Genomic DNA, 12614 nt, shown 5'->3' with positions numbered 1-12614 from the left:
AGAGTCAGGAGAGAGCTGGACGCCAGCCGCCTCCCCGGTAAGAGAAGGCCATGTGAAAATACATAGATCAGCAGAAATGGGTTAATAATTAAGGCAGAGCTAGTCGATAAGAAACAAGTAACCGGGCCAACAGCATTGTATCAAATACAGAGTCTCTGTGTATTATTTGGGGCTGGCGCAGCAGCAGGACAAGACCAAGCGGCAGGCAGAAAAACCGTACTCGTTACACACCATGGCCTGGCTAGTGGTGTCCATCTTTAATCCCAGCAATCGGGAGACAGAACTAGGTGGATCTCTGAGTTGTGGCCCACCTGGTATAATAAAGAGAGCTTCAGGGCAGCCAGGGCTATGTAGAGAGACTCTGTCTTAAAAACAAATGCCAGGCAGTGGTGGTGCATGCCTTTAATCCCAACACTCGGGAGGCAGAGATAGGAGAATCTCTGTGAGTTCAAGGCCAGCCTGGTCTACAGAGTTAGTTCCAGGACAGTCAGGGTTACTCAGAGAAACCTTGTCTCAGACTAAAAAACACAAACCAAAAACCAACCAACCAAAAAAACTAAACAAACTTCCTGTTACCAAATTCCTGAGATATGTTAATCGTATGTATTGTTGTAACCATATATTAATCACATCATGTTGCCAATCCTGGGTAGCAGGAGGTTTCCCAGGAGAGTCATGTGGAATGTCGGCAGAGATGGCATGCCAGAAACAAGTGTCCGAGCAACCCTGTCTGGTCTGTTCTCGAACTATGAAGCAGTATTGTGGTCTTCACCAGCAATGTAGGGAGGTGCTCTTGTAACCTCCTCACACCTAACCCCTTCCAGTCAGTGAAGCAACCGAAATGTAAAGCCCACACATCTGAGTCTGAATGCCTGCTCACTCTCTACAACAGTCCGTGGTTCAAGACTCCTTTGGCAAACTTATGATTTGTAACAGTAGCAAAATACAGTTATGAAGTAGCAGCAAAGATAATTTTATGGTTGTGGGGGTAACCACAACATGAGGAACTGTATTAAAGGGTCACAACATTAGGAAGGTTGAGAACCACTGCGTGGAACACTTTGCTCTTACATCTGGCAAAACTCAACAAATCCAAAAGAATAAGACTTAAGATTGGGTATAATAATACGTGCTTATTATTTTAGCCCTTGGAAGGCTGAAGGAGGGGGATGTTGGTTTAAGGCCAGCCTAGACTACAAAATAAGACTGTTTCTAACAGTAATATGCTATGTACTTTAAAAACAGCTAAAGAAGTTAAAGTGATAAAATATTTGAGGTGAGCTCATTAGCCCTATCCAATTATTTCATATTATACATGTATCAAAACATTCTACTGTATTTCATAAACATGTGCAATTATATGCCACTTAAAACCAGTGGGGCTGGCAAGATGGCTCAGTGTTAAAAGGCACTTGTGGCCAGCCTGACAACCAGATTGATCCCTAGGACCAATAATGTATAAGGAAAGAACTGACTCCAAGTTATTTTTTGACCTATGCACACACATCCAATCACCCCATGATCTAGATTCACTTACACATCCCTGATGGGAAACGGAGGAGGTAGACAAAATCTATGTGTCCTTAAAATAAGGCGGCCCCAGCAGCACCTGTCACTTTTCTCATGCTGTATCAGGACACCCCAAGCCAAGTCTTGTCAACACATTACAAAAGGAAGTCCCACTTATATACACACTGAACTAAAATTTATTTTTAAAAGCTAAACAAAGCTTTATACATCCTTTACAAAACAAATATTCCAGACTCAGAATTGGGCAGTGAGTGTTCAATATTATAAAGCTGTGTATAAGAGTAGTTTAAGTAGTGGTAAATATTTAACCCATGTAAAAATGTCACAGAGTTCGAATCATGACTTGGATCTTCAATGATTCAAGTACTATAGTCTCAGTAAGGGTTTGGTCAATTTTAAGATAAATCCCTTCAGACTTAGTACCCATACGTCTTTAATTACCACGTTCCATCAATTCACAGTAGGATAGCTGGCCGCAGTAGCAACTCCACAGTGGTTGTTCTTGTCTTTGGCTATATGGAAGAAGCCTCCCATACCCCATTCAGAACCCCAGCTGAAAGAGATTCAAGGAAATATGAGAATGATTAATAATTAACCTTGAAAACAAGACAGCTGTGAGTGAGACACTCCTTCCTGTCTCCCCTCACTCTCTTCCTTTCTTGATAGGATTTCTCATTGAGCCTGGAGCGCACAGCCCGCCCCCCCCCCCCCACTGCCCTACACTGGGCATACAGTTGTGTGTTGCAATATATGGCTTTTATGTGGGTGCCGGGACTGAGTGGCAAGCACTTTATCCACTGAATCATAGGCCTCAGCCCTGTTTTGCGTAGCCAAAGTTAACCTCACTCATTCGCTAAAAGACGATGCCCTCGAATTCTTGGACCTCCTACCTCCATCAGTGTTGGGATACAGGTGCACGCACCATACCAGGTTTTACGTGGTGGTGCTGGAGAGCGAACCCAGAGTTCTGCATACTTTAGGCAAGTACTTTACCAATGGGGCTACGCCCTTAGCACCCTCTTTAACTTTTAAGAGGAAAATGAGGCAAACTAAGATTCTAACAGAACGCTATGTCTCCAATTCCAAGGTTATGTTTTATCTCAATGAAAGATAATTAGTTGTGAGACTTAATTCTGACAGGCTTTAAGGCTGCTGAGAGCAAAATGCAGATAACACAGGGAGGTAGCAGATAACACAGGGTTAAGGTTTCTGCTGGCTATCTCTTGCTGAAAACTAGAGAAAGAAAAACAGGCTAAAATTACAAAGGTCTCACAGCCTTAGTGAAATTTTGGGGCCAAACTTGGAAATTCAATGTTACAAATATGTATAAATCTCCCTCAACAAGCTTTGTCCAGAATCTTAAACACAAATACTTCAACTCTAAATATGATAAAGATTTCCAGGATTTTAAAATCTGAACGTCTGTGGACTTGCATCTAAATATGGATTCCCCCTCAAAAGAATTCTCTTTTCAATTTAAAATACAATATTTAGAGTCTTACCTGTTCTTGACAATCCAATATTTTTTCTTATTTGAATCTGTTCCCTCAAATCCATAGCCAACCACCAGAACGCCATGGTCGAGGTCCTTGCTGCTACAGTTCGGTTCAAAGTAGATGCCTGGCAGAGTTAAATGAACATGGAGTAAGAGGTTCCAGTCACCATAGGACAGCCACCCACCCTGTCCCCCACAATATTACAGATCCCAAATTCTATATAAGTTGTTAGTCAAAAAATAATAGTGGCTATGCCCTGATCCCAGCACAGCAGAGACAGGTATCTGAGGCTAGCCTGGTCTACATGGAGAGTTCTAGGCCAGCCAGGGTGGTAATAATGAAATCCCATCTCAGTATTTGAGACAATGTTATGTAGTCCAAGCTGCTCTCCAACCTGCTATGAAGCTAAGGATGGGCTTGACTGCCTGATCCTCCTGCCTCTGCCTTCTGAGTGCTGGGATTACAGGAATGAACTACAATGTCTGGCTTATGTGGTGTTGTGATTGAACCAGGGTTTCAAGAACGCCAGGCAACACTATCAGCTGAGTGACATCCTCACTCAATTAAAAAAAAAAAATTCAATTGTTTTAAAGCCTATGGTGATAGGATCCATATTCTAGCTAGCATACCAATAAGCAAAACCCATTACTCTTAAATCTAAAGAGAAAGCTTATGGACGAGCAAACATTTTTTCCCCTCCCCTTATGATTGAACAACATGCTCTTTAAAGTCCTTATAGCAATAATAATAATAAAAAAAAATCTTTTGAAGAGTTAGGTAAATTAGGTTCTATCTATAGAAGTAATTCACAATATTTACAGAAATATTTCAGATGATGAGATGGCTCAGCAAGTAAAGATGCCTGTTAACGAGGCTCAGGGCCTGTTTGATGCTGGGACCATACACAGTGGAAAGAACTGATTCCTGAAAGTTGTCCCCTAATCTCCATATGCATGCAAAGCATAATACATATGCATGCATTAAATTTTTAAAAAGAGGAAGGTGCTGGAGAGTTGGCTCAGTTGTTAAGTGTATTCACTGCTCTTGCAGGGAACCTGAGCTTGGTTCCAGCACCCATAGTAGGTGGCTTACAATTGTGCCAGGGGATCTGATACTTCAGGATTCTAGGACACCTGCACATACATGCACAATCCCCCCAACATAATTAAGATAAACCTTGGAAATGCCCAATAGGTCAAATAGAAACATCTATACATTAAATGCAGACTCAAAATCCCAACTGTTCTGGAAAGCAAAGCTCATCCCCAAAGGCAAGGTGGCACTAATTTAACAATTACCTGAACTATAGAACTGGAAAGATGGATGGCTTGCATCTATAGCGACAGCAATAGGCCCCACAGTTGCCACGGCCTTCATAAGTGCCTTCTCTAGCTGAGGGATATCCACGTATCCTGTGTCATTAGCCACAGAAAACTCAGGTTTGTACTTACAGGTTCCATCCTTTGAAAGATAAAGGAGAGACTTGATTACAACTGTTTACCTTTTAGAACAAGAGTTCTAGGAACAGCAATCTGCAGCTCACAATGTCAGATCAATACTCACAAACCATCCCTCAAAACAGAATGCTGTTTGTTAATTACCCACAAAGTATAACTCTGAAAACTGTGTCTGATAAAACAGAGATGAAACAAACCAATTACCTTTGCCTCATAGGGATAGGACTCCTCCGAGTCCAGACCTTTGTTGTTCAAAACATACTGGAAGGCAAAATCCATCAGGCCACCATTGCAGCCCTGATTGCCTTCAGCCCGAGAACAGTCCACAAGGTTCTGTTCACTCAGGGAGTTCAGTACACCAGTCTTAAGGTACATCTGTCCTTCTAGGGCCCCAGTTGCACTAAAAGCCCAACAAGAACCACACTGGCCCTGAAAAGAGAAAAAAAGGTGAGTGATTTACAAGAAAAAGATAGCCAACAGCTTTTACATACTTTAAAAGACAGTAAACAGGAAGCTGGGTGTGGCAATGTATGACCGAAATCCACTTGGGAGATTAAAGCAAGCGGATTCTGAGTTTGAAGTCAGGCTGGGCTATTTAGTGAGACCCTGTTTCATACTCCAAAGGTGTAATATGCCAAGGAGCAAGACAGATCAAAATACTGTGTGGGGTCAAGGCTAAAGCACAGAGAACACAGGGTCTAATGGGGCCTGGTCCGTCTTGGAGGACCCACTGGCAGTTGATGGCTCTGCGGGAAGGCAGTCATTATCTTCAGTGATGTTAACATTGAGTTGCCCATGATCTAGTGGGTGGATAGCTATGTCACACCTATGTGTATGGCAGGCTGGGTGGCCCTGGTTAACCTCCATGGGATACAAAACAAAAAGACATGAGGGTGTGATGGAGACTCACTGGGAGTGGTGGGTGGTGTTGGTATGGTTGAGAGGGGAATATCAGGGGCTGAGTGCATAAAACTGCCAAGGAATAATAATAATAAAGACCTTACATATCACACTACATCATAGCAAAGCAAACTCCAGTCCCTTCATGGCCTTTCTGTGGGAGAAGGTATGAACCAGGCACGGTCACACCTGATTCTTTTGGGGGGAAGGGTTAGTTAGGGGTGTATGTGTGCCAAAGGCCAACCTTGGATATTGCTCCTCAGTCACTATCGACCTTGTTTTCTGAGACAGGCTGTCTCAGTTTTAGCTGGAACTCATTGATTCATCCAGTAAGCCCGGGGAGCCTATGCGTCTTGCTTCCTGTTTACTGGCATTATAAGTGTTACCACACTCTTCCAAGTGTGGACTCTGGGGATCACGTTTGTACAACATGAGACTTCTTCTACCCCTCATACCTGATTCTTCACGGGAGTCACACAACCTTTTTCTCTCCAGTCCACAGACTTGGGTAGCTGCAGCATCAGGGGCTCCTGAAATACCTTCCCCTTCCTGTGCTTCTGGTGCTTATAGCCATTCACCAACTGCCGGAACTCCTCATTGGTCTTCCGGGAAACGCAAACACAAAGTTGAGAAGGTGAGACACTTTTGTAAAAAGGATACAGAGAAGGTACGGAGATGTCACATCCCACCACACTCACCATGTCACCAAAGGCGTTCATCCCCAGGGTGAAGCCATGCTTCCCCTCGCTGTATTCCCCATTGTGCAGCTCGATCATCTTCATATTCTTCTCCCACACCGCTCTCCTCCATTCTTCCTCATTCTAGAAGCAAACACGGGACTGGCCATTTTTATTTTTGTTAAAAACCCAGGGGGAGCCAGGTATGTTGTTGGTACATGTCTTTAATCTCAGCACTGGGGAGGCAGAGGCAGGTGAACCTCTGTGAGTTCAAGGCTGGCCTGGTCTCCAGTGAGTTCTAGGACAGTGAGAATTAACAGTGAGACCCTGTTTCCCCCCACTCAAAACAGGGGGAGCTGGGGCAGGGACTGGGGGAGACGACTCAGTGGTTAAGACCACTTGTTCTTGTGGAGGGCCCCGGTTTAATTCTTAGCACCACATATAAACCACAACCATCCATTAACCCTAGTTCCAGGATGCACAGGATACAGATATAGGTGCAAGCAAAACACCATATATAACTCTATAAATAAATAGCCACACCACAGAAAGCATCCTTCCTCCCGAAAAGCATGCAACAGGGATATTCTCTACTCTATTAACAATGGGTGTGTGATTGGGCTTCTAGAGCTACTATCTGTCTATAAAGTACCAAGGGAGGAGGGCCAGTTTCTCTAGACACTGTAAACATTACAAACCGTGCCATACAGTCTTCTGTATGTGGATTTCCACTTATGCCACTGTGCATTAAACGTTTGATTAAATTTTGGTGTGGCTAAGGCTGTTCCCAAGCACAGGGTAGCCAGGAGGAGTAAAAGATTCATGGTTCAAACACCTAGGGAAAGAAAAGAAGAGGAAATGAGGATTCTTTCATGGACAGGGTCTCATGTAGTTCAGGCTAGCTTTGAACTCTTTTACTTGGCCCCGGCTCTCAAGCGCTGGGATTTTAGTCACGAGCCACCAGCCCAGCAGCAAACCAGTTCATTTGAAATAGTTAAAACCACCGTTAACAGGGCAGAAACGTCTTTCTTTACACGTGTTAATAAGTGTGGGTGTGAGTGGAGAAAAACAAGCCAGGAATTAATCTTTGAAAGTTACTCGATTAAGCTACTGAAGAAATGAAGACATCTTGCCTAGTGGCACAGGAACTGGGATAAACTCTTCCATTACAGTAATTACAATGCCATCATGGTAGTCTCAGAAACTTCAGGGGGCAACATGGTCCGGGTCGTTTACTGACAATATTGGGTGACCCCAAGAGTCCCCAGGCTGCCATCTCACACTTTAAGTAATGCATGGCTGGAGACCGGTCAGAACTGAGGACGCCTCAAGGCGATACCTCCCTGGGTGATCCTGGTTCGGATTAGGTGCCAGGCTGAGGCGGACCGGGGGCTTGATGTCCGCTCCGCCCTCGCAGCCACCGCCCACGGGTGTTATGGCGGCACAGGGAGCCCTGGGCCCCGTGACCGGCTTGAGGGGGTCCTGCTGCCCCTTCGGGTCCCGGCAGGCCCGAAGTCACGCGGCCTGACGACGACCCTGCTCGGCAACACGGGCCCGTCACTCCGGGGAGGCCGAGGACCTCCCCCCACCCCACCCCGCGGTCCTGGCCCATCCTGGGGTCCCCAGAACCGGTTGCAGATGCTGTGGTCCCCAGGCTCTGCATTTTTCTCCCGACATCCGTTCGCGCAGCGTTTAGGCCCGCTGAGGTCACTCACCTGAGGCGGCCGCCAGCTACTTACAAGTTCTCTGCAAACTCAGATGCAAGGAGGTCGCCGAGGTCCGAAAAGCTGGGAGAGCAGCGCGGGGCTCCGGCTTTAAAGCCTCCCAGGCTGCGGCCCCGGCAGACCCCGCCCCCGCACCATCATTGGCTGTGCCTGCCCAGGGGGCGGGGCCCACGGGACTCCGGGCGCGTGACGCCGCCGGGTCCTAACCTGTCCAGCCTTGTGATCGCCGGGGGGCCGAGCTCCTCCCTGGAGGGTCGGTGTCCCGCGGTGCCTCGGTCTAATAAGATAGACTCCGGAGCAAAGGTCTGCTGCGGAATATCCTCTCACCCCCCCACCGCTTTTATTTATTTATTTCTTTACTCTTAAGAGTTTTGAATTAAAATCTGCAGGATGGAGAGCTTATATAGTCCCGTGATTTCTGTTCAGCCCACAGCAAAGCTGGGTCTAAGTGGAAGAAGGCAGAGTCTGAGGGGGCTTTATGGAATTTAGAACAATCCAGAGATGGGGGAAAATAAATCCAATAAGATGGAGCCATGGTCAGCATGTATCTTCTCCTTTCGCCGCACTTCCTGCCTTACCTAAACAGGGATTGCTCCCCAGGAGCCTTTCTCTCAAGTCTACTAGAAATTATTCATGTGGCAGGCGCCTCTCTCTCTCTCTCTCTCTCCCTCTCCCTCTCCCTCCTTCCCTGCCTCCCTCCCTCTCCCTCCTCCCTCTCTCTATGTCTCTGTCTTTCTCTCTTCCTCTCTGTGTGTGTGCTGGGTGGTGGCTAAAAAAGAAAACGGATTGAGAACGATGAAAAACTGTTTTTCCTTCCCTTCTACTCTGCATTATGAATTGTTTTCCTTAATCTTAAAATGCTTCTTCTGGAATTCAATACATTCGCTGGAAATGTATACATACTTGTTTTAGACAGGGTTTATAGGGGTTCACTATGTAGACCAGGCTGGGTTTGAACTCAGGGGTATTCCTGACTCTGCTAATCAAATGTTGTAATTAAAGGTGTGGAACACTACAGCCGCACAAGGTATTTTGATTCTATGCACCTCAGTTTCCATCTCCCAGCTGCCCCTCAGTCCAGAGGAGTAATATTTAATATGAAGGTTGTAGTTGTGTAGCTTGAAGAAATTATTTGGATAGGAGGGAAAACACATTATGTAAGTAAGGATTTAAGGACAATAATTTAGAAAAGTGTAATTTTTTTTGTCATATAAGAATTTTTTTCCATTGGTTATTCTGTTTAGAAGTTCATTGAGTTGAATAATCTTTAAGTTTGGTTAATTTCAATATGTGATTTTAAAACTTGCAATGTCTTTTATAATGAAGTTTAACATAGTATTTTTTTTTTTCCCACTTATCTGGTTTTTCAAGACGGGGTTTTTTTCTGTAAAACAGCTCTGGGTATCCTGGAACTTGCTTTGCAGACCAGGCTTGCCTTGAACGCACAGAGACCTACCTGTCTCAGCCTCCCAAGTTCTGGGATTAAAGGCCTGTGCACTACCACCTGGCTAGAATAGTACTTTTTAAGAAATAATTTTGACAGGCAGTGGTCATGCACACCTTTAATTCCAGCACTTGGGAGACAAAAACAGGTGGATCTCTGGGTTCAAGCCCTGCCTGGTCTACAGAGTGAGTTCAAGGACAGCCAAGGATACACAGAGAAACCCTGACTTGAAAACACCCCCCCACACACATAATAATAATTTTAAAAGTCATATTCAGGGCTTGGTGAGATTAATTGTTAGGGTTGCCTGAAGCTAAGCCTAAGGACCCGAATTCAACCTCAGAGATCTATATGATGAAAAAAGAGATCCAACTCCCTAAAGTTGTCCTCTGGCTTTCTTATGGGCTGTTGGCACATGCACATCTATGCAAAGTGAGTTTTTAATAAAAAGTGTCTTCAAAATTTTTTTCTAAAGCATATTCGGTCTGGGCCCGGTGGAAGATTTCAGCACTCTGGAGGCAGAACCAGTGGTTCTCTATGATTTTGAGGCTACCAAGACTATTCAGTGAGGTCACCAGGGCTACATAGTGAGGCCTGTTTCATAAAACAACAAAAAGCATATTCATTAAAGAAAAAATAGAAAACAAACATTTCTTATCTGCCCCATAGTCCTTTTCTAGTTTTGTTTTTTAAACAAGAATGAGGTGCTGGCTCGGCTTTTCCAGAGGAAGCTGGATCAGTTCCCAGGACCCAAACTGTTGTTCCTAACTGCCTGTAACTCCTAGGAGGATATGATGCCCTCTCCTGGCTTCTGCAAGTGTCTGCACACTTGTGGCATACATACACACGGATGGATGTACTGTGCCTATGTGTAAACGCTTAGTGAAAAACTAAATCGAAGGCAATAGATAAAAATTTGTGTCTCAATTTAAAAACAAAGAGAAAAGGACAGGCTTTCTAGAAACATAGTCAAATTTGTGCCCGTTTGTTTTTTAAGACAGTCTTACTATAGGTAGTCAGTCCAGCTTGGCCTCAGTCTGAAAAATCTTCCTGCTTCAACCTCTGGATGCTGGAGTAATAAATATGTGCCATGGAATTCAGCTGGAATAAATTCTGTTGTTGCTGGAACATGGTCTTGGGTACGACCACTGAATTATATTTTCATACCACCTCTTTTTATTTTGAAACAACTTGCTGTGTTGTCCAGCTTTGAACTTGTAATCCTCCTGCCTTGGTCTCTTGAGTAGCTGGGATTTCAGGATGGAGCTACGAGACTGGGATTCAAACAAGTGTTGTTTGGTTGGTTGATTTGGTTTGGTTTTTCAAAACAGTGTTTCTCTATGTATCCCTGGCTGTGCTGGAATTCAGTAGACCAAGCCGGTCTCTGATTCAGATATTTGCCTTCCTCTGCCTTCTGAGTGGTGGGATGAAAGGTATGTGCTACCATGCCTAGTCAGTTTGTTAAATTTTTAGCAGCTGGTGGTGGTGGCACATGCCTTTCATCCCAGCACTTGGAAGGCAGAGGCAGGTGGATCTCTGAGAGTTTATGGCCAGGCCAGTCTACAAGAGCAAGCTCCAGGACAGCCAAGGCTACAGGGAAACCCTGTCTCTAGGGACTTTTTTTTAATTGCCTTTCAGATGGCAATAATCATAGTTTTCAAAAACAGTCATTCATGGATGGGAATAGGTGGGGTCGGGGAGCAGATTTAGAACTTGCTATAACAAGGAAACAATGCAAAGAGATAAGGTGATGCTCTGGGTTGAGGTGGTATGCTCTGATTGATTGGAGGCTATCACTTGGAAGCTGTGGGAGAAGGGACTAGAAACGGAACATACTTGTGATTGACTTGGGGACTTTGGTTTGGGGATCATAGCTGGTTTTCTCTGGTTCATCTGGGGTGGGGAGTAGAGGGGAAAAATGAAGTCATCACCTATTGAGTAAGTCTGGAGATTCAGAGCTATTCACCCAGGCAGTTGTTTCTTCTGTGGGTCAGAGTTCTGTGCTGCTTAGTTGTCCCATTGTATGTTTGTTTATTCTGTCTATCACAAGTGATCTAAGTTATTTTAACACGTGTGTTTTACAGCTGCCTCTGGGCCATGGCTCCCAAGATTGCACTGGGCAGAAAAACCTGCCCCTGCTTTAAGCTCTACACTTTGAGCAACCATTTGGCAGCAGGCCAAGAAGTGCTCTAGAGAATGGCTTCCCCTTGCCTTTTGGTGTGAGATATAGTCACCTTGGAGAAAGGTCCTTTTTGTGGCTCTAAATCTAAACTCAAGCCAAAGAGTATTGAGTAGAGGAGACATGGGAGACAGCCACTCAGTAAGAGTGGAGGTCACGCTTCCAAATCAGAGTGTCTCTTTATACCTACCCATAGCCTGTTGAGGTATTGATAAATAACACACACAAATAACTAAAAAAAAAAAAAAGTTTTAAATAGGAAAAGGAGCCCAATAATAGCATATTGCTTTTGCCGACTAACCGCTTTTTTTTTTTTTTTTTTTTTTTTGGCCCTTTCCTATTGTTTGATTTCTATTTCTTTGCAAAATAATTGATAAATGCTAATTATTAAAACAGTCATGTTTTAGTCATGTAGCTGAGCTTTAGCTCTATTTTTTTTGATAAAATACAGTTGGCTGAAATTCCCAACTCCTATTTTCCCTATACATACACACACACACACACACACACACACACACGTATTGACACATTTAATGCAGTGGTACTCAAGACAGTGATGGCTCTTTTTAGAGATCTCCAATGTAACCAACCCTCCAAATTTTTAAAATTCACAAAGCTGTGAATTATTCCTTAGAAACATATCCAGACTGGAGCTGTAGCTCAGTTGGTAGAGTGCTTGCCTAGCAAGCATGCTGGGAGGGCTGGGCTGATAAACTGGCACCATAGTGGAATCTCAGCTCTCAGGAACTGGAGGATGAGGCATTCGGCGGCTACATATTAAGCTCACGGTCAGCCTGGGAGACAAGAGAAAAAGAATGAAAGAAACATTTTGTAATTGTTCCTCCCCACACACTGTGCAGACAGAACTGGAGTCATTATCTCACGGAACTGGAGGTCAGGAGTTTGAAATTGTCCTCACTGGGCTGAAAACAAGGTGTCAGCAGCTCCTGCTGCTCCTTTGGCTGACAGAGCACTGCTCTAATCTCTGTGATAACAATGCTTTCTTCTGTATGTGTCCTATCTTTCTCTGTCTTTGTCCTTTACAGACACAGTGACTGCCGTTTGGGACTCACACAGGTAATCATTCAGGGACAATCTCTCCTCCCCAAGATCCTTAACCATGTTTGCAAAGACTTTGCTGTAGAAGAAGTTTCAGGTTCCAGGAGTTAACATTTTCATTATCTTTGGCAATTATGTTCATTCTGTC

The 12614-nt window shown here is 44.4% G+C and overlaps 1 protein-coding gene across 1 annotated transcript; it reads right to left on the bottom strand.

Annotated features, from left to right (window-relative positions):
• Positions 1 to 1683: 1683 nt before the first annotated feature.
• Positions 1684 to 7931, bottom strand: LOC127229124 (procathepsin L). Its single transcript, XM_051194122.1, has 8 exons — positions 7776 to 7931; positions 6759 to 6895; positions 6082 to 6204; positions 5839 to 5985; positions 4688 to 4912; positions 4325 to 4487; positions 3033 to 3150; positions 1684 to 2083 (listed from the first exon to the last, which is right to left on the bottom strand). Exons 2-8 carry the CDS (start codon positions 6882 to 6884, stop codon positions 1981 to 1983), a joined length of 1005 nt encoding a protein of 334 aa, XP_051050079.1. The 5' UTR covers positions 6885 to 6895; positions 7776 to 7931; the 3' UTR covers positions 1684 to 1980.
• Positions 7932 to 12614: the final 4683 nt, after the last annotated feature.

The sequence above is a fragment of the Phodopus roborovskii genome, unplaced genomic scaffold (assembly GCF_943737965.1).
Source record: "Phodopus roborovskii unplaced genomic scaffold, PHOROB, whole genome shotgun sequence".
In the NCBI taxonomy this organism is placed as follows: domain Eukaryota; kingdom Metazoa; phylum Chordata; class Mammalia; order Rodentia; family Cricetidae; genus Phodopus; species Phodopus roborovskii.
Note: the sequence above shows the minus strand (reverse complement) of the source record. Positions and strands in the feature narration are given on the sequence as shown.

Bases quoted from the DNA above. Each gene is read 5' to 3' on its own strand.
- LOC127229124 (XM_051194122.1), bottom strand. From the start codon at position 6,884: ATGAATCTTTTACTCCTCCTGGCTACCCTGTGCTTGGGAACAGCCTTA. The intron at 5,986-6,081 runs GTGAGTGTGGTG...GTTTCCCGGAAG, and splicing joins TGAACGCCTTTGGTGACATG to ACCAATGAGGAGTTCCGGCA. The intron at 3,151-4,324 runs GTAATTGTTAAA...TAACTCTGCCAG, and splicing joins TTTCCAGTTCTATAGTTCAG to GCATCTACTTTGAACCGAAC.